This window comes from Rhincodon typus, chromosome 1, assembly GCF_021869965.1.
Source record: "Rhincodon typus isolate 14 chromosome 1, sRhiTyp1.1, whole genome shotgun sequence".
NCBI classification, from domain to species: domain Eukaryota; kingdom Metazoa; phylum Chordata; class Chondrichthyes; order Orectolobiformes; family Rhincodontidae; genus Rhincodon; species Rhincodon typus.
The window spans coordinates 69,687,759-69,713,390 of NC_063332.1; the positions used below are offsets into that span (position 1 = coordinate 69,687,759).

General features: G+C 41.6%; 1 protein-coding gene across 4 annotated transcripts in view; it reads left to right on the forward strand.

The window, feature by feature from the left end:
• Positions 1 to 21,445, forward strand: part of LOC109929939 (general transcription factor IIE subunit 1-like) — a 25,973-nt gene extending 4,528 nt beyond the window's left edge. For 3 of the 4 annotated variants that reach the window (XM_048596133.1, XM_048596139.1, XM_020529483.2), the window contains exons 3-6: positions 631 to 1,080; positions 6,743 to 6,944; positions 7,654 to 7,877; positions 18,632 to 19,312. In XM_048596133.1, the coding sequence (XP_048452090.1) occupies positions 636 to 1,080; positions 6,743 to 6,944; positions 7,654 to 7,877; positions 18,632 to 19,014 (1,254 nt within the window). In that variant the 5' untranslated portion in view covers positions 631 to 635 and the 3' untranslated portion in view covers positions 19,015 to 19,312. Of the gene's footprint in view, positions 1 to 630; positions 1,081 to 6,742; positions 6,945 to 7,653; positions 7,878 to 18,631 lie in introns of all 4 variants that reach the window. The other variant, XM_048596126.1, reaches the window with a different exon arrangement.
• The last annotated feature ends 4,187 nt before the right edge of the window (positions 21,446 to 25,632 follow it).

The following is a 25,632-nucleotide window of genomic DNA, read 5'->3' on the forward strand; positions in this document are numbered from 1 at the left end:
AAGGCTGACGTTTCGGGCTTGTTCGGGAAGAGGATGTTTCTGAAGAAGGGCCTAGGCCCAAAACGTCAGCCTTCCTGCTCCTCTGATGCTGCTTGGCCTGCTGTGTTCATCCAGCTCTACACCTTGTTATCTCAGAATATCCAGCATCTGTAGTTCCTACTATGTTTTGTAATATGGACGTTTTTCAAGATGTTGCTATTTCTTTCCCCACATTCTTTATTTTCCATATCCTTCTCCATAGTAAACACTGATACAAGATACTTGTTCAGTATCTTCCCCCATCTCCTGCAGTTCCACACATAGGCGGCCTTGCTGACCTTTTAAGATGCCCTATTCTCTCCCTAGTTGCCCTTTTGTCCTTTAACGTGTCTTTGGACTGTGGGAGAAAACCTACACAGATAGGGGGAAGAATGTCCAAACTCTACACGGATGATTTAAATGAATTTCCATTAGAATTAGCGTGGTCATCTTCTACAGATTACAATTAGTAAGCGTCAACACTTTTAAGACGAGTAGAATTTGCTTTAAGTCTCTAGTTTTGATGAGGTTTTTGCCAGTCTAGTTCTTTGGAATGGTAATACTCGCATTCCCTCAAAACATGTAATAAAATGTTTTTTTTTAAATGGAAAGGTATCATGGATCAAAACATCATTACAGAAGTCCCTGCATCTCTCAAACGCTTAGCAAAGTACATTGTGCGTGGATTCTACGGGGTGGAATACTCACTCACTCTGGACATTCTCATTCGCTATCCCTGTGTGAAGGAGGATGATCTGCAACAGCTATTGAAGTTTGAGAAGAAGCAGCTCCGCTCTGTCCTCAACACCTTGAAATCTGACAAGTTTCTTAAGAGTCGAATAAGAGTTGAAACCAATGCTGACGGTAAAAGTTCCAGACATAATTACTATTACATCAACTACAAGCTGCTGGTAGATGTGGTCAAATACAAACTGGACATCATGCGCAGAAAAATTGAAACTGACGAGAGAAATTCAAGCACAAGATCATCTTTCAAGTGCCCTCTCTGTTTCAGCACATTTACCGATTTGGAAGTCAATCATTTGTTTGACCCTTACACAGGTGAGCTGGGACTTTATCGGTTTCACCAGAACATATGTTTCTCTTTTGTTTGCGTTTCATTCCTTGTTTTGGCAGATAAACGTTTGTTTTGAATTCGTGTCACGCTAGGAGTTATTTTGAGTTAGCACCCAACAAAAGTTTTCAATAAGATCTTTGTTTTTCAAACGGGGATACTGCAAGGGATTCTGCAATTTATTCCTGAATCTTGCCCTGTTCTTTCCACCCCCCACCCAGAAAGTACGTCCTTTCACGGAATCAGTTTTAAAATAATGTTAGATAAATTTTAAATTGTGGAGGGGGTTAAGCGTGCACGCGTGTTGTAGTCAAAGTTTCTCCTGACTCAGTAGAGTCATACAGCACGGAAATAGACCCTTCAGTCCAACCAGTCCATTCCCATAATAATCCCAAACTAAACTTGTCATTCTTGCTTGCTCTTGGCCCATATCCCTCCGGACCTTTTTCCTATTCGTGCATACATCTAAATGTCTTTTAAACACTGTAAATGTATTCGTATCCACCACTTCCTCTGGAACTTCATTCCACATAGGATCCGCTGTGTATAAAAAAAAAAAGTTTCCCCTCATGTCTTTTTTAAATTTCTCACCTCTCACTTAAAAATATGTGCCAGAGTCTTGAAACCCTCACACTAGAGAAGGGACAACTGCCATTCACCTTTTCTATATGCTTAATGGCTATATAAACCTGTATAAGGTCCCCCCTCAAATTCCTACACTCCAGTGAAAAAAAAGTCCCAGCCTCTTTTTTGTTTTATAACTCAATCCCTCCATTCCCAGCAATATCCTGGTAAATCTGTTCTGAATCCTCCCCAGCTTAATAATATCCTTCCTATAATAGGATGACCAGAACTGGACTTAGTACTCCAGAAGAGGCCTCAGCAACGTCCTGTACAACCTCAACATGACTTCCCAAAGGATTGAGCAATGGAGGCAAGCTTACTTATCGACTTCTTAACAATCCAGTCTAAATATGACGCAAACTTCAAAATGTGCCTGAGTGCCTAGGTTTCCCTGTTCTGCAACACTACCAAACTTTTAACTGAGCAGGTCCTGCTGTTGTTTGTTTTTAATAAAATGCAATGCCTCGCATTTGTCCAAATTAAATGCCATCTGCCACTCCTCAGCCCATTTCACCCAACTGATCAGGATCTGTTTGTAATCTGAAGCAACATTCGTCACTGTCGCGATACCACCAGTTTTGGTATCATCCACAAACTTAAGAACAATACCATCTATATTGTCATCTAAATCATTATATAAATAATAAACAAATGTGGACCCAGCAGCGATCCCTGTGGAACACCACTGGTAACAGGTTTCCAGTCTGAAGAATAACCATCAACCACCAGTCTGTCTCCTGCCGTTAAGCCAATTTTGTATCCAATTGCCAAGCTCACCATGATCCCATGTGATCTAACTTTACTAATTAGTCTACTATGCAGAACCTTGTTGAAGGCCTCACCAAAATCCAAGTGAACAATGTGTAGTAATCTGCCCTCATCAATCTTCTTGGTTACTTCCTCAAAAAAAAATCAACTTTGGGATTCACGACTTAGCTCGCATAAAACTATGCTGAATAGCCCTAATAATCCCTTGCCTCTCCAAATGTATATAAATCCTATCTTTCAGAATTACTTCCAACAACTTACCCATCACTGAAGTCAGACTCGCAGGTCTACAGTTCCCCAACTTCTGCTTACATCACTTTTTTTAAACAAATGCACACCGTTACCCACTCTACAGTCATTCAGCATCTCACCCGTATTTATAAATGATACAGATATTTCTGCAAAAGGCCCTGAAATTTCCTCCTTAACTTTCCATAATGTCCTAGGATACACTAGATCAAGGCCCAGAGAATTATCCACCTTTTTATATTTTCTAAGACCACCCTGACTTCTTCCCCTCTAATGTGAACAGTTTGCAAAACATCAATTTTTTTCCCCTTGAGTTCTCTAGCCCCAATTTCTTTCTCCTCAGTAAAAATTGACATGAAATATTCATTTAATATCTCTCCCATCTCCTGATGTTCAACATAAAAATGACCTCTTTGACCTTTTAAGGGCCTGACCCCCCTCTCTAGTTGCTCCCTTGCTCCTACTATACTTGTAGAATCTCCTCAGATTATTCTTAACCTCATTAGCCAAGACTATCTCAGACCCTTCCTTTGCCTTCCTGATCTCCCTCTTCTGAATACCCTGATGAGATTCATTTGAACCAAGTTGTTTATGTCTAATATGGGACTTTTTTGATCTGACAAGCCCTTCATCCCTGCGATCAATCTTGTAAATCTGCTCTGGATCCCTCCAACGCAAGCACATCTTTTTTTCAGATACAGGGCCTGAAACTACTCTCAATATTCCAAATGCATTCTGACCAGAGCCTTTTATAGCCTCAGCAGTACATCTCTGCTTTTGTTTGCTTGGTCTCTTGCAATGAATGCCTACATTGCATTTGCCTTCCTAACCAGAAACTGAACCTGCATGTTGTCTTAGAGAATCCTGAATCCTGAATCCCGAATCCCGAATCCCTTTGGACTTCAGATTTCTGAAGCCTTTCCCCGTTCAGAAAATAATCTATGCCTCTAGTCTTCTAACCCGAATGCATAGCCTCACACTTCCCCATAATGTGTTCTAGCTGCCACTTCTTTGACTACTCTCCTAGCCTGTTCGTTCTGAAGCCTTCCCAATTCCTCAATACCTGTCCCTCCACCTACCATTATGCCATCTGCAAACTTAGCAGCAATGCCCTCAATTCCTTTGTCCAGATCACTGATGTGGAATGTGAATAATTGTGGTACCTACACTGACCCCTACTGAACTCCAGTAGTCATCTGGCTGCCATCCTGAAAAAGAACCCTTTATCCTAACTCTCTGCCTTCTGCCAGTCAGCCACTCCTCAATCCATGCCAGTACCTTGCACCTAACACCACAGACTCTTACCTTATTTCACAGCTTCCGTATGGCACCTTGTCAAATGCCTTTTGGAAATCCAACAGATCGCATCCACTGGCTCTCCTTTTATCCGGGTCATTTCAGTACTTCCTCCAAGAACTGCATCAGATTTGTTAGGCATGAAACCGCAGCACCCCGCACCCCTACCCCCCACCCCCTTGATGAAGCCATGCTGATTCTTCCAAGTACTCTGTGATCACATCCTTAAAATGACCTGCCACACTGTGTTGAAAACTAAGCTAAATTATTTGACTTCTATCCAGAATATTAAAACATTGAGTGCTGTTCATCACATTCAGGACTGAAAAGTCCAATCACTGTTGAGATGTGTGAACTCTGTGCTGCCTCAGTAGGGTCGCTCAGTGAGTGAATTCCTTACTCCACGCAGAGCAGGTGAATGGTCTGTCCCCATGTGTGATCTCTCTGCTCTCTCAGCAGGGTTGCCGAGTGAGCTAACTGTTTTTCTCACATGGAGCAGGTAAATGCTTTCTCCCATGTGTGATGTCACTGGTGTACTGAGAGTTGAGATGATCGCCTGAACCCAGTCCTACAATGAAAGCACCTGAAAGGTGTCTGATCATGTGAGTGTGTTGATGGGATATCAGTTCCACAGAACTTCGATAGCACTTCCATATAGGATCAGTGCAGTAGGAATGGCAGTAATATTTTAAATTGCAGTGTTCACACCAAAATGTCCCCTGCAACAATTTGATGAACTCGGCACTTGCGGAGTTGTCTGTTGAAATCGGCTCATCCAACGTGGAAGAAGCAAATTGGTTCAGATCTCCCAATTCTGAACCAATCAAAACCTAGTTTGAGAGGTGCATATCCGGCCGCATCTGTGGGGAAAGAATGTTTTTAGTAGGGCACAGGGTGGCTGTCAGTTTGTTTTCTCAAGGGCTTTATAGTTCACAGGTGGTATTTAGCAAACTGTTGCATCATTGAGTTTAGAAATTTATGGGTCACTCTTGTGGAGTTGACCAGAAAGTGTTACCAATTGTGGTTTGATATAGAACTTAACATTTGAATAAAATAGTCACACACCTCCAAGTGCCACTGAAGCCTTTTTGTTGTTTTTTAATTCACTGACTGGGGTCGCTGGCTGGGCCAGCATTTAGTATCCACCTCTACTTGACCTTGTGGGTGCTGGTGAGCTGTCATTTTGAACCACTGTAGGTAGGCCCACAGTACTATTAGAGAGGCAATTCCAGGATTTTTGACCCAATGACTGTGAAGGAATGGCAATAAGTTGGGACAGAGAGTGGCTTGGAGGGCAACTTAGTGGTGGTGGTCTTCCCTTGCCGACCTTGCCCTTCTGGATGGAAATGGATGTGGGTTTAGAAGGTGCTGTCTAAGGAGTCCTGGTAAATTTCTGCCATGCATCTTGTAGATGATACACTGCTGCTGAGTGTTGATAGTGAAGGGACTTTTTGTTTTATTTTGGATGGGATGTGATTCAAACAAACTTTGCTGGGGGTTGTATTCCATCACATTCCTGACTTTGTAGAAGTTGGACAGGCTTTGGGGAATCAGGAGGTGAGTTACTTAGTGCGTGATTCTTAACCTCCTGATCCTGCTTTTGCTGCCATAGTATTTAAGTCTTTTGGTCTGACGAATACAAAGAGCTTCGCATAGGACTTAAAGCTGGTGGGGCCACTGCAACAAAAAAAATTCAAGTTGTAACCATGGACTAACTTGGATGAATAGGCCTAAATGAACCTATTTGATATGTCCCTTAGCACATTTTAACAACTTAATATAAGGCTTTTGTGTGAGAAACATCTACATCTTTTCCTAACAAATAAATAAATGGTTATCTTTACATAACAGCAAGTACTTTACAATTGTCCTTACCACTTGATTTGGTCTCAATTAGCAACATGTTCACTGTCTCCTTCTCCATTTCCATCAGTTGCAATGCACTATCCCCATCAGATCCTGCTCTTTATTTCTTGTGTTGCACCTTTTGCAGTACAGTAAATTGCATCTCTGGCTTTGAGTAATTCTAAAGTTAACTTTAGGTGTAGTCCAAGTGTATGATTTTTACAGAATGAAAATGTCAATATTTGGGAATTTGAAAATACTTGTGCAATACAAGGCTGAAAGATGTGATCCTGGGAGAAATAATTGCTGAGCACTTTTTTTTGCTCATGACTTAATGTGGATGGCATTTCAAGTAAATTACACTTTAAAGTGCACTCAAAACAGAAGGATACAGGTGAGGTAACAAATCCCAAAGCAGAGGGTAATGTTTTTCTCCCATTCACCATCTTAAGTGTTTAGTTGTTACTGGAGCAGTCCCTTTCGCAAACCCTTTTGGAGGTGGTGACAGATGTTTTACATTTTCATTCTCCTGCACTTTGCTTCAACTAAAATTTAAACAATGTACACTGGGGACTGGGAGGTAAGAAGCAAACCAGAGTTTCTGGTAACTTCCCTGAGATTTTTGGCGGTGTCTGTCCCAACTCCTTTATTTATTGGGAGAGTGTGCTCCAAATTTAAGAATGCAATGTGAAAAGGCAAAAGCTTTAATTGTTCTAAATGTAGGTTTATAGAGAATATTGGGAGTAAGATTAACTGTTTAGCACTGTTAGCACCTGGACTTGACAGGCCAAATATCGATATCCTGTGCTCCCCTAGTAATCCTTCTCTTATTGTTATCCTTGTCTGTTGTTCCTGTAAAACCTATAGGCAACTTTAACTGCACATTCTGTCACACTGAGGTAGAAGAAGATGCTTCCGCAATACCTAAACGTGATGCTCGAACACTTCTGGCAACATTTAATGAACAAATTGAACCAATTTATGCACTTTTGCATGAGACGGAAGATATTGCTCTTCCATACGATCTTTTGGAACCACAACCAACTGAGATCCCAGAACTGGCAATAAGGTAGCGTGTGTCTGAAATTCAATTGTTTATTATACTGTCTGTCACTAAATTTCTTTTAGCACTTGATTTCCATTCTGATAAAGGATTATTTGAAATTGGGTACTAGCCTATTACCTGAGGAGTAATACATGTGAAATGGCTTTTCAACCAGGCAGTGCCTTGAATAAATTGAATGTTAGTGATTCCAGTCAGCAGCACATGGTTCAGGATATATAGAGAACAGAACTTGATTAGCTAAATGTTACAAAACAAAAAAATTTTTACAAGGATAGATCCTGCTTGTCTAAAATGACAGTTCCATGATCTATCCTATTCTAATTATACGATGCCAACACTTGAAAGGAAAGTACCTATTTATTTTTGTACAATGAAGTAATCACAGTCAGTGTTTTGTCCAAATCCATCATTAATATAAATCTAAAAGACCAGCTCTATTAAAATTGTTTATTTTGGATAACACTAGGTTCAAGTCCTCGCGACAGCTGGAGCTTGAATATACTGAAGATTCATTTTTACGATTTAGGATATCATTAGACCAGAGCAGGAGCCCACTTTCCAGAACAACAAAGATGTTGACCTTTTTTTTTTTTTTTGTTCATATAAGTAGTTGCTACGTACAAAGGGTTTCATAGCTGGTTATATTTAGTACGTTTTCAAAAAAGTCATGATTCGAAGCTTTATTCACGTGGCGTTTGTATTTTATTTTCAGCCAGAATCCGAAGACTCATGGCCTTAACACTAACGATCATACCGAAAAATGGTCAAATAAAGCAGTTTGCAATGACCTCTATGAGCAAAACATTGTTGTAGATGTCCAAGAATCTGATGCTAAATCTAAGAAAAAAACGGTGAAGCCCGTTAAATCACAGCCCATCTGGATGACTGCAAGCACTGTTGAGGGAGCTGGTTTGGACAAAGTGGAGAATTCAATTGGTGAGTGTGTGTATTTCAGAATTTCAAGACTACATCTTAAATGATTTTCAAGCAGTCCTGAATCGCTTGGGGTTTCGTATCCTGGGATCGTGAGTAAATAAATACGTGAGTGGGTGTTGCTGGCTAGGTCAGCATGTATTGCCTGTTTCCTCATCGACCTTATGGTGAACCCTTTCCTTCAACTACAGCAATCTATGGAGTATGCGCAGACTCAGACCTGTTGGGAAGAGAACTCCTGGATTTTGGTAGTGAAGTAACAGCAAAATTGTTCCAAGTCAGGATGGTGTATGGTTTGGAGCGTAACTTTTCTGGTGGTGTTCCCATGTATCTGCTGCCTTTTGTCCTTCTAGGTGATTAGAGGCTATGGGATTTAAAAGGTGTTGCTATAGGAGCCTGGGTGAGTTAATGCTGTGTATCTGTATAGATGCTACACACTGCTGCCATTGTCAGATTGGTACCTCAGCCACCACTTTGAATTAATTGGGCTGTTTTTGCCCAGTGTCACAACTTGAAGGAAGAGTGCACCAATAATTGTGACCCACTGATCCATAAACCATCTCAATGTCTAAAATCAAAATTGGATCACCAAGATGACCAATGTGACTGACTAGTATTTAGGACAAAAAGTAATTCATGCCAGATTACATCAGTAACAGAAACATTTGTTACAATAAGTTAACATTTTATATTTTTGTTATTTAAGCTTTCAATCTACTACACTGCAACAACTCAGTTTATTTACAATTTATTTCCTGGCAGTTGTATGTTCTAATTTATTAGAAAAAAATCTTTTTAGGGAGCTTGTACATATTTTTGGGAAATCCAAAGAGAAGGCATCATCAAAGCTACATTTAAGATAGGCCTATGGTGGTGTGGGTAATATTTTAGTATGAATAAAGGATAGTTGGGATAAGGAGACATTTTCAGGTTGGTATCCTGTAACTGGAGCAGTAACATCTGGGATCAGGGCTGTGTCCACAACTACTTTCAGTATAATAATGATGTAGATGATTGTACAATTATCAGCTTGTTTGTGGATTATAAACATGGATGAGGAGGCAAGTAGTGAAGGTAACAACATAATATCTACAGAGGGTCACACAGATTAAGTGCATGTGCAAAAGCCTCACAGATGACATAGAATCCCTACATTGTGGAAACTGGCCCTTAGAGCATCCCACCCAGAATCATCCCCCATTTAAGCCTGAACACTACGGGCAATTTAGCATGGCCAATCCATCTAGCCTGCACCTCTTTTTGGACTGTGGGAGGTTTGGAGGGTCGGCGTGGACTTGTTGGACCAAAGAGCCTGTTTCCACACTTTAGGGATTCTGTGATATTCTATGATATGATGAAGAAGAATTTTTTTTCTGAAGGTAGTGAATTCTTTATCACAGTGGGCTGTTGAAGCTGGCCCTTTTTAAGTATATTCAAGGCTGAGACATCTTTTAATCAGAAAGGGAACTGAGGGGTTATGGGGAATAAGGCAGGGATTATCAGATCAGCCAGTTTCTCAAATTTGGGGTAGACTTGATGGGCTGAATGGTCCACTGCTGCTCCTTTGTATTATGCTTTTGAGGTTTAAGGTATTTACAGTAAATATCCTTTCCTACCCATTAACTAGAGATTTCCGCTCTGACTCAAAACACAGCACTACCAACTAAGCAATGTCACTGCCTTGTCCAGGACTTCCACATACCCCAACTTTTTTTTTGCCCAGTGCCACTTTTTTGGATGAGACTTTCTAAAATTTAAAAAGTCCTAGTTTGCTTGTTTTGAAGGTGCAAGGGAATATGAACTTCCTGTATTTTGAAAGAGGTGAGCTTTTTTTTTCTAGGGGGCATTCCCTTGACTTCTAAATTTTAAGTTGCTTCTAACCCATTTGTGGAACATTGCAGTGCATAATTATAGCTGCTAACTTTTTTAAAAAAAAAATTCTCATGGGACATGGGTGTTGCTGGCTGGGCAGCATTCATTGTCCATTCCTAGTCGCTATTGAGAAGATCATGGTGAGCTGCCTTCACAAACTGAAGCCCGCATGCAGTAGGTAGATTCTCAATGCTGTTTATGGAAGGAATTCCAGGATTTTGACCCAGCAACAGGTGAAGGAATGGCAATATATTTCCAAGTCAGGACGATGAGTGGCTTGGAGGGGAACTTGCAGGTGGTTGTTTTTCCATGTATCTGCTGCTGTTGTCCTTCTTGGTTGTAGTAGTCATGGGTTTGGAAAGTTCTGTCTAAGGATCTTTGGAAAATTTCTGCAATAGTGGCCACAGTAGTGGTTTGTATGGTGTCAGGCTTTGAGTGTTGTTGAAACTGCGCTTATCCAGGCAAATTGAGAGTATTCCATTGTGCTGCTGACTTGTGCCTTGTCGATGGTGGACAGGCTTTGTGGAGCCAGGAGGGGAGTTGCGTGTTGCAGTATTCCTGGCTTCTAACCTGCTGTTGTCACTGCTAATATGGCGAGTCCAGTTCCAGTTTCTGGTCAATGGCAAACCCCAGGATGTTTGGGCTGAGGCATCATCAATGTTAAGTATGTTGGGGGATTTGGTGATGGTAATACCATTGAATGTTAAAGGACAGTGGTACGATGGTCACTACTCAGTACTTGTTACTTGCCACATTTTGGGTCAGGTAGATGACAGTGTTGTAGCTATACTGGAAAAGTTTGACTAGGGGAGCTGTTGGGGACTAGTGGAGGAGGTTGAGATGGAGCATCCTCTCAGTACTTCTGGCTGAAGATTGTTGCGAATCCTTCAGCTTTCTTAACTAATGTTCTGGGCTTTTCTATTGAAAATGAGAAAGGATTATCCTCGGGTGAGGTTAAGTGTTTTTAGTAGTGCTTTGTTTTATATTGCTGTTTTATGACATTTTTATATGGCTCTGAAAGGGTTAATACTGACATGCCTTGAGTACCATCCACTATGTTGTCATATAGACTTGAGTCGAACTCCTTAAGCTCTTTGAAGGGATGAGGTTTCTGGTCCTTGGTCACCATCACAATATCCATCAAAGTAACCTGTCCCCATCCAGTTACATGTGATAAGCTATATGTTCTTCACTACAAGAGATTCTCAGTAATCCAGAAAATGGGTTCCTCTACCACACAATAGGAAGCAGCTCCTGAAGTTTGCTACGCTGGCAGCATCAATGTTCAGGAACAGCAGCTCTGATGTAAGTGGGCTGGCATGCTCAGAGAACGTAATGGGCCCAAAATTATTTCTCTCTCTAAGCTAATGAAGAGGGAGCACAGTAATTGAAATTTGTAACTTTTTTTTTTTTTTTGCATGTTACTTTCTGCATGCCTTCGTTTCCCATAAAGAAAGGGCGCATCCTCTACTGCTCTCCTGCCAGCTGTACCACCTCGACATTCCTAAATTCTTACAAATTCCTCCCCTGTTGGAGAGAAAAGGGGAGCACTAGTAGTGTACAGCACTGCCTTGTGTACAAAGCTGATGTGTCATTGCGAGCACTGGCTTCTGCTTCTTGAATGAAAATCTTAAATTTGGAGTTGTCTTTTTGTACTTGAGCAGAGTTTCTGATTTTTGGGTTAGATGACGATACATGTTAAAAATGAAATTATAGTTACAAAATAATATGAAGCTGCCATTGTTTCTCCTGTCTATCCCAGTACATTGAGGGAGGCAAGAGAACAAGTTGCTGGAGCATTAATAGACACCTTTGTTTCCTCTTTGGCCACAAGTGAGGTCCCAGTGACTATTCTCCTGTCCTATGTTATCCCATTGTTTAAGAAGGGTAACAAGGATAATCGTGGAAATTACAGGCCTGAGAGTCTTGTGTCAGTGGTAGGGAAAGTACTGGAAAAGATTCTTGGACAAGATCCACGTGCATTCAGAAGCATATGGATTTATTACTGATAGACTGCATGGTTTTGTGCGGGGGTGGTTGTGCCTCTCTAAGCTGATCAAGGTTTTTTTGAGGAGGTGATAAAGATGCTTGATGGAAAAGTGGTTGATTTTTTTTCTGTCTACATGGACTTCAGTAAAGCTGTTTTAAAAAGGTCCCTCATGCTAGATTTGGTACAAAAGGTGAAGTTACATGATATCTGGGTGAGCTGGCAAGATGAATAGGGAAATGGATCTGTCATAGGAGATGGTGGGTAGCGGTAGAAAGATGCTTTTTGGAATGGAGGGCTGTGACTAGTGACGATTCACTGGGATCCGGGCTGGGACCTCTGCTGTTCGTGATCCACCAGTGATTTGGAGGAAAATGTAGCTGGTCTAATTAGTAAGTTTGTGGATGATACAAAGATTGGTGCTGTTGCAGAGTGAGGAGGATTGTCAGAGGATACAACAGGATATATATCAGTTGGAGGCATGAGCAGAAAAATGGCAGATGGGGTTTAATCTGTACAAATGAGGTAATGCATTTTGGAAGGTCAAGCACAGGTGGAAATTATACAGTGAATGGCAGAACCCTTAGGAGATTTGATATGCAGAGGGATCTGGGTGTGCAGGTCCACAGATCACTGAAGGTGGCAGCGCAGGTAGATAAGGTTGTAAAAAAGGTCAATGGCATGCTTGCACTCATTGGAAGGGGCATGGAGTATAAGGATAGGCAAGTTATGCTGCAGCTTTATAGAACTTTAGTTAGGCCTCACTTGGAATATTGCGTACAGTTCTGGTCACCACACTACCAGAAGGATGTGGATGCTTTGGAGAGGGTACAGAAAAGGTTTACCAGGATGTTGCTTGGCATGGGGGATTTTAGCTATGAAGAAAGGTTGGGTAGACTGGTTTTGTTTTCACTGGAAAGCAGGAAGTTTATAAGATTGTGAATGGCATGGACAGAGTCGCAAGTATGAGGGTTTTTCCCAGGGTGGAAGGGTCAATTACTGGGGACTGTGGAGTGACGTGAGAGGCAAGTTTTTCACACAAAGGGTGGCGAGTGCTTGGAATGAGCTGCCAGAAGTGGTGGAAGCAGACACGAACAGCAGTATTCAAGAAGCACCTCGGCAAATACGTGAATAGGAAGGGAATAGAAGGATACAGATCCTCTAAGTGAAGACAGTTTTAGTATGGAAGGACAAAATGTGGCAGCATAGGCTTGGAGGGCCAAAGGGCCTGTTCTTTGTTGTTCTTGTCTTTTTTTGGCATACACTGCCAAAACACATCTTGGTGCAGTATGTATTTCTGCAGATAAACATATATGTCACCAAATTTCTGCACTTGAATCAGTTTTGAAGTTTAAGACTCTCTTTCTGACAACTATAAAACACACACTATCAGGTTCATGGTAGTGAAAATGACTGAACAGTGCTGTAGCTTTCCCTTCATTTCAATAGAAATGTTGGTTTTTCCCTTTTTTTTTATTCTTGTGAATTGTCCTGTCGAGTAACTGAGTTAGGGGAATTTGGGGATTTTTGACTCACTAACAACATTTTATGGTTCAATCCACAGCACGTGGACTGCAGTGGTTTAAGAAGGCAGCTCCTCACCACCACCTTTGCACGGGCAACTAGGGATGGGCAACAAATGCTGGCCAGTCAGCAACTCCCACGAGTGAATTTAAAGTCTAAGGTTTTTAACATTTTAGTTCTGGCTAGAAGAGCCCTGCTGATATTTTATCAAAGTATCACAAGCATCGAGCTCCCATTCCTAGCCTGGTTCCAAAGCACCCAACCTAATTTTCATAACCTGGAAGATGATCTCATTTTCTAAATCCTTTACCAGCATATACTGTCAAAAACCTATCCTCTGCTCCTCGTTTCAATTTCAGAGAGGGAGTGGACATAGTGTGATATCATAACTTATCAATTGCAGTCTTGTTGGTATAGAAGAAGAAGAAAACAAATGTACAGCAGAAATCATCTGCCCCAGGGCCTGCTCCAATAAGATTGTAGCTGACCTGATTTTACTCCATGCTCCTCCCTAACCCCCCAAGCTTTCGTCACCACCTTGCTTTTCAAGAATCTGACGCGCTCTAACTGAAAAATAGTCAAAGACTCTTCCTCAAGGCAGTGGAAAGAGTGTCAAAGACTCGACTGTCAATCATCAGCTGTCTTAAATGGGTGAAAATTTATTTTTAAACAGTGGCCATTAGCTCTAGGCTCTTTCAGGAGGAAACATCCTCTCCATATCTACCGTATCAAGAATCCTTGATTGTCTACCATTGGGGTCTGTCTTATTTGAATCCAGTCACCTCGTAATCTTCTTAACTGCAGAGGATACAAGCCTAGTCTGTCTAACCTTTCCCTTGTAAAACAACCTATCCATTCCACATATTAGTCTAATAGTTCTGCTCTGAACTGCTCCCACCATAGCCTTAAATCTGAAAAAAACTTGCTGAAATAAGGTGACCAGTACTGTGCATAGTATTCCAGATGTAACCACCTATTTCATTCTCCTTGCAATAAACCAATATTCTACTAGCTTTCATAGTTACTTACTGTTCCTGCATACTACTGTAACTTTGATGCATAGACCATAAGATATAGAAGCAGAAATAGGCCATTTGAAACAGAGTCTGCTCTGCCATAGTGTTATAGAGCTGCAGAGCGTGGAAACAGACCTTTTGGTCCAATTTGTCCATGCCGACCAGACATCCAAAATTAATCCAGTCCCATTTGCCAGCACTTGTCCCATATCCCTCTTAAACCCTTCCAGATGCCTTTTAAATGTAATTGTACTGGCCTCTAGCAGCTCATTCCATACACACATCACCCTCTGTGTAGAAAAAGTTGTCCCATAGGTTGCTTTTAAATCTTTCCCCTCTCACCTTAAACCTTTTGCCCTTTAGTTTTCCCCACCCCAGGGAAAAGACCTTGGCTATTCACCCCATCTTTGCCCCTCATGATTTTATGCACCTCTATAAAGTCATCCTTCAGCCTTTGACTCTCCAGGAAAAATAGCCCCAGTCTGTTCAGCCTCTCCCTATAGCCTGAAACCTCCAACCCTGGCAACATCCTTTGTAAACTTTTTTTTCCAAGTTTCGCAACATCCTCCCAATAGCCGGGAAACCAGAACTGCACACAGTGTTCAAAAGTGGCCTAACCAATGTCCTGTACAGCTGCAACATTACCTTCCAACTCCTGTACTCAATGCACTGACTGATTAAAGGCAAGCATACCAAATGCCGCCTTCACTATCCTGTCCACCTGTGACTCCACTTTCAAGGAACTATAAACCTGCACTCCAAGGTCTCTTCATTTACCAAGACTCCCCGAATCATTACCATAAGTATACATCCTGCCCTGATTTGCCTTTCCAACATGCAGCACCTCACACCGATGTCAGGCTCACTGGTCTACAGTTCCCTGGCTTTTCCTTACTACCTTTCTTGAATAGTGGCACCATGTTAGCCAAGCTCCAATTTTCCAGCACCTCACCTGAGCGAGGGGCCCAGCAATCACGTCCCTAGCTTCCCACAGAATTCTAGGGTATACCTGATCATGTCCCAGGCATTTGTCCACTATTATGCATTTTAAGACGTCCAGCACCACCACCTCTGTAATATGGACGTCTTTCAAGATGTTGCTGTTTATTTCCCCACGTTCTTTACCTTCCATATCCTTCTCCACAGCAAACACTGATGCAAAATACTCGTTTAGTATCTCCCCCATCTCCTGCAGTTCCACACGTAGGTGGCCTTGGTGATCTTTTAAGGGGCCCTATTCTCTCCCTAGTTACACTTTTTTTGTCCTTAATGCATTTGTAGAATCCCTTTGGATTCTCCTTAGCCCTATTTGCCAAAGCTATTTCATGTCCCCTTTTCTGCCCTCCTGATTTCCCTCTTGAGTATACTCCTAGTCAATTGATTATGACTGATATGCTTCTCATCATTATCCTCCTGCCATGTCCCTGTAAACCTTGATCTCCTTACCATTTAAAGAAACTATCTATCTCTGCCTTAAATACACTCAATGACTTGGCTTCAAGCCTTCTGTGGCAATGAGTTCCACAGATACACTGTCCTCTAGCTGAAAAGATTCCTGCTCATCTCAGTTTAAAGGTCGTTCCTACATTGAGGTGTGCCTTCTGTCCCAGGTGTTTCCCACTAGCAAAAACATCCTCTCCACATCCGCTCTATCCAGGCCTCTTGGTACTCTTAAAATGTGATTAAAATTCTCCACATCTCAACTTTTCCCCTCTCCTTGTAAATTCCATCAAATGCACACCCAGAGTTGACAAGCCTCTTTCATGCCCAGGATTACTTTTGTAAACCTCCTTTGGAACCCCTCCAAGGCCAGCATGTGTGGAGTCAAAAATTACTCAATATTCCAAATGCAGTCTGACCAGAGCCTTGTACAGTAGTTGATCCCTGCTCTTGTATTCTAGCCTTCTCACAATGAATGCTAACATTGCATTCGCTTCTTTAACTGCCAGCTGAACCTGCATCTTAACTTTAAGAGTATCCTGAACTAGGACTCCCTAGTCCCTTTTGTGCTTCAGATTCCTGAAGCCTTACCCTGTTTTAGAAAATTGTCTACCCTGCCTCTTCTGACCAAAATACATAACCTCATACTTTTTCTGCATTGTATTCCATCTGCCACCTCCTTGCTACCTCCTCTGTCCATGTCCTTCTGCAGCTTCCCCATCTCCTGAACGCTACCTCTCCCTCCATCTGTCTTTGTCATCTGCAAACCTAGCAGCATTGCACTCCGTTCCATCATTTGTTAACGTATAACAAATAGTTACGTTACCAACACAAACCTCTGTGGAACTCCATCAATGACTGGCTGCTGTTCTGAAAAAGACCCCTTATCCCTGCTCTCTTTTAGCTGCTCGTCAGCAAATCCTCTATCCATGACAAGGTACTGGCATGGATGTCATGGGCTCTTCATCTTATTTTGCAGCCTCCTGCATGGCATCTTATCAAAGGCCTTTTGGAAATCCAAATAGATCACGTTCACTAGCTCTCCTTTTGTCTAACTTGCTTGTTATCTCTTCAAAGAATTCTACCTGACTTGTGAGGCATGACTTCCCTTTTGAAGCTGTGCTGACTCAGCCCTATTTTTTTTTACCATTCACCTCCAAGTACTCTGCAATCTCATCCTTAATGGTCTCTTTAAAATCTTACCAATGTTTGAGGTCAGGCTAGCAGCCTAAAAGTTGGTATCTTCTGCCACCTTTTAACGGGGGTGTTACATTAGCCATTTTCTAGTACTCTAGGACGTTCCCTGACTCCAGTGATTTCTGAGAAAGATCACCACCAATACCTCCACAATCTCCTCGGCTACTTCCATCAGAATGCTGGGTTGTAGTGTCTCCGGTTTGGGTGATTTATCCACCTTCAGATCTTACAGCTTCCTTAGTGACAGTCACTTAACTCCCCTCTGCACCTTGCTCTAAATTCTGGTAAGCTACTGGTATCTTTTTTTTTAAACCATGAAGTACCTATTCAGTTCCTCTGCCATTTTTGTTCCCCATTATTACTACTCCAGCCTCACTTTACAGCAGTCCAATATCTACTCCTGCCTCCTTTATTATATACAATCCAAAAATACTTTGCAATCTCCCTTTTTACTACTAGCTACTTACTGTCATCATCTTGGATTCTTTTTCAAAAGTCTGCCGGCTTTTAAAGGAATTCTCTTTATGCTTTCCCTGAGTTCCCTTGTCAGCCACTGGTTGCCATGTCCTTCCCTTAGTATTTTTCTTCTTCCTTGGGATGAATTTCTGCTGTGCCTCCCAAATGACAACCTTCTGAGGTCTTGTTTTTAAACTTTTTTTCTAATTCTGACTGGTGAATATCAGGGACTCCTTGCCGCTGTTGTTGACACCGTAATGGGTGACAACTGGGTTCCCTCCCTCCCTCTCCTTCATTTTTTGTTCCCTCCCCTTTTTTTTTTTTTTGTTTTGTTTTGTTCCCTCTTGTTCCCTTTTCAAATTAACTTGGTGTCATTCACCTTGGTCCCAGAGGTTAGAAATCACTCTGTAATCTCTCTCCGTTTAGAATTATATGCTTTTTGGTTTTAAAAAAAACTTCTTGCTGAAATCTACAATGTCACATTTTGCTACATTATACTCTGCTTGCAAGATCTTTGACCGAGATTCAAGATATCTCTAATCCCTTTTGTGGCCTATGTCCTCTTCAAAACTTGCCTTCCTACCAATCTGTCATCATCAAACTTCATCTAGTTACTTGCATAAATTGTTTAGAGGACCAATAATGATCCCTATGGCACACTACTGTCTTGCCAATGAGAAAGATTTACCTTTTTGTTTTTAATTTGTTCTTGGGGCATGGCATCAATATTTGGACAAGCATTTGTTGCCAATCTCATATCTGCTCTTTAGCTTGCTAGGTCACTTCAGAGTGTAATTGAGTCGAGAAAATTTGTTGTGGCTCTGGATTCATGTGACTGGGTAAGGAATGCCTGATTGCTTCCTTTTAAACAATTACAATGCTAGGAGAACTCTCATGACCACTAGCAATGGTTGCCATTATACTAGCTTTTTAATTCCAAGCCCATCGTCTGCCCTGGTGGGATTCAAGCCCATGTCCCCACAACATTATCTTGGATTTCTAGATTATTAGCTAATCACATTACCACAACATCACTGTCTGCCATCAAGCCACCTAGAGTTTGCTGTTATCATGCCAAGATATTAGGCCATCTGAGTTTTCATTGTTATACATTGGACAATTATAAATTAATTAAATGCAAGTTTTGATGCTAAATACTTTTCTGATAAATGTAGATTTGGTGAGGAGGAATTACTTTTGATCTATATTTTTGATCAGCAGTATTTGACAACTTTGTCCAAAATTCACTTTTCTAATTGTTCCAGAACACACCACATCTGAAATGCTTGAAGATGAAACTCTGAATAGGAAGGTTCCAAATTCCGAGGTCATAAAAACACTTATGATTCATGAGAAAAGATCAATAACTGGAGCAACCTTCACTTCAAATGCAAATCGGAGTGAACCAGATAGTGAGACCAGTGAATCTGAGGATGAGTCAAAGAATGCAAAACCACCAACAAAATTGGACCTAAAAGAAGAGGAAAATGAGTTTGTACCAGAGAAGTCAACAGTTATGGTTGCTGGAAAGGTGCACCTCTACAGTGAAGTTAGTCAAAATCCTGAATTAGTATCTTTGATGACAGAAAAAGAACGAGAGATTTACATTAGTATTTCTCAAGAGATGTTCCATTTAATGTATGATTAACCTTTTTAGTATTCAAATTTTGCTTGTATTGTGTTAAATTCATGATGTATTACAAGCTAGCTTTTGCAGACACTAAATTTTCAAGTAATTTTCTCTATGTACTGCAAAGAAAATTTGAATCCAGTTCTTGCTGGAAACCAAATTCACTGTGGTGGTGTCAAAAACGTAAAGTGCTAATCACTAATCAAACTATGGGAGAGAAGTTTCAAAAGCTTGTAGTATTGTCAGCTTAATCTGCTCTGTAAGAATTATCCATAAATTCAACTTCCCTGAATACAGTAGAAGGGACTCCTTTAATTTGAAGAAACTATATATATTTTAGACTGCTTTGTCATAAAAGCAAAGACCAATTTGACTAACTACGCTTTCCAATTTCCTGTGCTAGAGGTGAGATCGTACACGCAGAGACGTTTTCTGACTACCACGTCTGCTTTCAGTTATTACTACTAAACATAACAATCTCTTCTGATCTCTGCACTAGTTCTTTACTTTTGGCTTGGATATGTTTGGTATCCATTCCTAATTGCACTTGACCTGAGTAACTCTGCTGTGACATTGGACAGGGCTACGACCTGCGTGTTATTTTGAGGATGATGTCTACGTGGTCAGAAGTTTCATAGAATCCCTGCAGCATCAAAGCAGGCCGTTTGGCACATCAAGTCCACACGGACCCTCCAAAGAGCATCCCATCTAGATCCACACCACTACCCTATCCCTGTAATGCTCCATTTCCCAGGGCTGATCTGCTTAGCTTGCACAACCCTGGACACTATGGGTAATTTAGCATAGCCAATCCACCTAGCCTGCACATCTTTGGACTGTGGGAGGAAACTGGAGCACCTAGAGGAAACCCACACAGACACTGGGAGAAATTGCACACTCCAGACAGTTACCCAAGGCTGGAATCAAACCCAGGTCCCAGGCCCTGTGAGGCAGCAGTGCAAACTACTGAGGCACCATGCCACCCTCTGCTGTGTATCTTCATTTGACTTTAACATGCTGATTCTTGGCAAACTTAATTGAATGTCCCATGAGGTAGCGGATCCTGGCACATACAATTTGCCTTTGCCACTGCTGCCCTGCCTCAAAAAAAATTTGGATTTGAGATGTGTTGCAACTTGACCAATAGGTGGTTGTTTTTAAATGAATGAATAATTCTGATCTGGTAGCAGTTCCTCCAGTCTTTTTAATGACATTAGAATCCCTGCAGTGGAGAAAGAGAGGCCATTAGGTCCGTTTTGAGCCTGCACCTACCCTCCACCCAGTCTTGTTCTCAACCGCACACCCCCACCCTATCCCTGTAACCTTGCATGGAGCTTTTACCATGGCTAACTCACCTAACCTGCACAACCCTGGATACTAATGGGCTCTTTTATATATAGAGCATGGCCAATCTGCCTGCACATCTTTTGGATGGTGGGAGGAAACAAGACTAAATCCACACAGTCACCCAAGGCTGGAATCAAACCTGACACTGAGGCAACAGTGCTAACTGAGGTGCTCAGTCTGAACACTTGTACGTCCAGCTTCAAGAAGGTTACTAAAGTTTGGGAACAGGCTGGCCATTGACGTCTGCTACAAACCCTAATTTTAGGGCCTGAGTGCCACTGTCCAAGCCTTTTATCCACCAGGGCTGCTACCACACACAACCCATTATCAGTTACTAATGGACACTATTAACTGCTACTGCTTCTCCCAGGATGACCATTGCCTTTGTCTGCCCATCTCTCGTTCTCTGCTCTCCACACCCTGCCTCATCTTCAGCATATATTATCAACCTTTAACTTGCTACAACGGTTCTGACAAAGGGTCATTGGACCTAAAATGTTAACTCCGCTTTCTCTCTACAGAAGTTGCTAGACCTGAATTTTTCCAGCTATGTCGTGTTTCATATTTCCAGCATCTGCAGTTTTTGTATCTAATGTTTGACTTTTGTTGACTTATGGGGCGGTGACCTTGGCTGCTTAAGATCACTCAGACATTAGTAGAATTAGACCATTCAGTCCATCACATCTACTGTCAATACGATCGTGGCTAATCCTCAAGTCCCCATTTCCTGATTATGGAGGAAAAAGGTAGGAAAGAATGAGGATTAAGTATTGACATTTAATGACCCAGAATTGCACAGATGGTCACAGACAGCCCTCCTAAGAAAGGTGGCTGCCCAGATCTCGGAACTGCTCAATATATTAGTTTCTCTTTCAACGTGTATGGGAAGTGGAACATATGGCAAACCAGTACTTGCTTGATAGTTTTCTTTGTTGAGGCAACATCTCAAGAATAGGGTGAGCCTCTTGGATGCTGAGCTGAAAATAGTGGCTTGTAAACTGGTGCAGTGAGCAATAGTATTGCACTTATCCACATCATGTAGGTTATGTAAAAGCAAAATACTGTGGATGCTGGAGGTCTGAAAATAAAAACATATTGGAGAAACTCGACATCTGGAAGCATTTGTTTTCATATTCAACTTTAACATTAAAACTATCTGGAGGGTCTGTCAGAATTGTTGTTTCTCTAATAGTCTTCTATAGTAGACCATAAATCTATGGTGGTCAGTTTAGATTTGGCATGGAGTTAACTGAGGTAAGCATTTTCTCTATTTATTTTGATACGCTCACCAGATCTTTTGAGGTCAGTAACTGACAAATCTTTTAAAGCTTTTTTGAAGAGGTAACCATGAGGATGGGGTAGTGGATGTTGTCTATATGGACTTTACTATGGTCTTTGACAAGGAACAGCATGGCAAGCTAGTCATGAAGGTTAGGTTGCATACGATCCAGAGAGAGCTAGCTAATTGGATTCAAAATTGGTAGGAAGCAGAGGGTAATGGTTGAAGGTTGTTTGTCAGACTGGAGGCCTGTGACTAGTGGTGTGCCAAAGGGGCCGGTGCTGGGGCTGTTATTTGTTATTTACATAAATGATCTGGATGTGAATGTACAAGGTGTGATTTGTAAGTTTGTGGATGATACAAAGTTGAGGTATTGTTGATAGCGAAGAAGGTTATCAAAAATTAGACAGATCTTGATCAGATGGGGAAGTGGGCTGAGGATTTGCAAATGCAGTTCAATACAGATAAGTGTGAGGTGTTGCACTTTGGAAAGTCAAATCAAGGTAGGACTCTCAGTAAATAGTAAGGCCCTGAGTGTTGTGGAACAGAGGGACCTAGGAGTACAAATACATAGTTTGTTGAAGGTGGTGAAGCAGGCATTTAGCCTGCTGTTCTTCATTGGTTGAGGCATTGAGTATAGGAGTTGGGATGTTATGTCACAGTTGTATATGTCGTCGGTGAGGCCGCACTTGGAATATTGTGTATGGTTCTGGTCATCGTGTTATAGGAAAGACATAGTTAAACTGGAAAGTGTGCAAAGAAGATTTGAGGATATTGCTAGGACTAGTAGGATGGAGTTATAGGGAGAGGTTGGCCAGGATAGGACTTTACTCCTTGGAATGTAGGGGGAATGAGAGGTAACCTTATTGAGGTGCATAGTCTTCTTCCCAGAGATGGGGAATTGAAAACTAGAGGGCGTAGGTTTAAGGTGAGAGGCAAGATTTAAGAAGGACCTGCAGAGTAACTTCTTCACGCAGAGTGGTGCATTTATGGAATGAGGTGCCAGAGGATGTTGTGGAGGTAAGTACCATAGCAACATTTAGAAAAAATTTGAATAGATACATGGATGGGAAGGGTTTAGAAGGATATGGATCAAATGTGAGCAATTGGAACTAGCTGAGTGGTATGGACAAGTTTGGGCCAAAGGGCCTGTTTCCATGCTTTATTACTGATCCTCTAGTTTTAGAGTCAAGGTGTCAAAAGTTGAGGATTGCTTGATATTGGTTCAGATTTTGAAGTCATCTGTTTCAGATCTTCCACTTGAGACATTTGCAATCATTGTGTAGCAGTTGCAAAATTACAGTTAGGTTTCTTGGACTCTTGAATAATCCACATAGCTTTGCAATTTTACTCATTGCAAGAGCTTTAGTCACATTGAATACATTGAAGTGCCTGTTAATGTCAACATTTTTTTTGGATATTCTTGGTAACAAAGACAGGCAGAAGTTTCTCTGGAAGGTTTACAGCCAGTGTTTCTGGCAAGATTTCCTCAGTCACAAAAATTCAGTGATATACGACAATGATGTGTCTTGAATCACTTCTTTTTTTGGAAGGGGCAATCACTGTGGCACAGGTCTGGACTTGTGTACATATCAGACTTCCTATGGAGGGTACATCTCCTTAGCTAAAGGACAATGTAGAAACCCTATGTAGGTCACTAATTGATGTTGATTGTCTTAGTCACCATAACTGAAACAAGCTTTAATTTCAACTAATAAATCTGGAACACAAGTTCATAGAATCAGAATACAGAAGAGTCCCTTAATCCCATCAACTCTGTACAGTCAAATATACAACCTGCACTTGAGCCATAAGTTTGAATGTTATGACACTCCCAAGTATTCTATTAAAAAATGAGGATTTCCACCTTAACTACCCACACAGGTAGTCCATTCGAGACCCTCTCCACCCACTGTGTGAAAAAGCTTTTCCTCCTATCCCTTCTCAACCTCCTGCCTTTCACTTCAAAATTAAGCTCCCTTATTATTAACCCTTTACTCCCCTTAGTTTAGCTGTTTTTGATTCACCCTGTCATGTCCATCATCTTGTACACCTCCATCAGGTACAGGAACTTTTTAGGGATTGATTTGGAGTAGTTTAGTTGCAGGCAAAGAGACCTCCAGCAAGTGGGGAGTCTTTTAAAAGTGTGATAGCTAGAGTTTGAGGTCTATATTTCTGTGATGAAGGGCAAGGTTGGCTGGAGTTGGGGAAACCTGGATGATGAGATGTTGAGGCTTTGACCAGAAAAAAAGAGAGGCATGGCTCAGGTACAGGCACCTGGGAGCAAAGGAATCCCTGGCAGTATATAGGGAGTACAGGAGTTTACTTAAGAAGGCAATTGAGAGCAAAAAGGGGACATGAGACAGCTTTGGCTGAGATTAGGATGAATCCAATGAGATTCTTGAAGTATATTTAAGGAAAAAAGAATAATTAAAGAGAGAATAGGAACCCTCCAGGACCAAGGTGGACACACATGTATGGATAAATGTCCTAGCCCTGACCAGATATATCCAAAAACCCGGCAAAAGGCCAGAGAAGAAATTGCAAGGGCCCAAGCTGATATATTTGCATCATCAGTGCCATGGGTGAGGTCCCAGAAGACTGGAGGGTAGCAAATGTTGTGCCCTTCTCCAAGAAGGGCCACAAAGGAAAAAAAAAACCTGGGAACTACAGACCAGTAAGTTTCTTGAGAAGATTGAAGGATAAGAGAAATGTGCATTTTGAAAGGCAGGGTTTGATTAGGAGTAGTTGGCATAGCTTTGCAGGTAGGAGATTGTGCCTCTCAAATCTGTTAGAGTTCTTTGTGACTAGGAAGGTTGAGGGCAGGGTGGTAGACGTAGTCTGTATGGATTTCAGTGAGGCCTTTGATAAGGTTCCACATGGTAGGCTGCTCTGGAAGGTTTGATTGCATGGAATACAGGGAGAGCTGTCAAATTGGATACAATTGGCTTGATGGTAGGAAGCAGAGAGTAATAGTGGAAGGATGCTTGTTGGACTGGGGCCTGTGACTAGCAGTGTGCCTCAAGTTGGTTCTGGGCCCATTGTGTTTGTTATCTATATCAATGATTTTGGATGAGAATGTACAAGGCAGGATTAGTACATTTGCGGATGACATAAAATAGACGGTATCATGGTCAGTGAGGAAGGTTCAGAAATTGCAGCAGGTTCCTGATCAGCTAGGGAAGTCGGCCAAGAAATGGCAAATGGAGTTTAATATAACTGTGTGGGGTGTTGGATTTTGGAAAGTCAAATCAAGGTTGGAGTTCTGTGGTGAACAGTAGGGCCTTAAGTGTAGTGGAGCAGAGGGACCTTGGAGTTCAGGTGCATGGTTCTCAAAGTGAAGTCACAGGTAGACCAGGCAGTGAAGGTGGCTTTAAGCACATTGGCCTTCATCGGTTAGGGCATTGAGTATAGAAGTTGGGAAGTTCCGTTGCAGTTCTACAGGATATTGGTGAGGCTACACTTTGGAGTATTGTGTTCGGTTTTGGTCACTTTGCTATAGGAAGGATGTTATTAAACTGAAAAGAAGGCAGAAGAAATTTACAAGGATATTGGCAGGACTCGAGATTGAGTTATAGGGAGAGATTGGACAAGCTGGGATATTTTTCTTTCGAATGTAGGAGACTGAGGAGGGATCTTGTGTATAAGATTGAGAGAGACATGAATAGTGAATTCACTTGGTCTTTTTCCCCAGGGTTGGGGAAATTGAGGACTAAAGGGCATCAGTTTAAGGTAAGAGGGCAAAGAGGCCAACTTTGAGGGTAGTACACATATAGAATGAGCTACTAGCAGAAGTGGTTGAGGTGGGTACATTAAAAACATTTTAAAAGGCATTTGGACAAATATGAATAGGATAGGTGTAGAAGGATAAGTGCAGAGAAAGGGGGTTGGCATGGATGGACATTCTAGTTGGCATGGGCCAGTTTGGGCCAAAGGGTCTGTCTCTGTGCTGTATGACTGACTGACTGTAGGTACGTCCCTCAACCTTCTCTACTCTAAAGAAATTAATC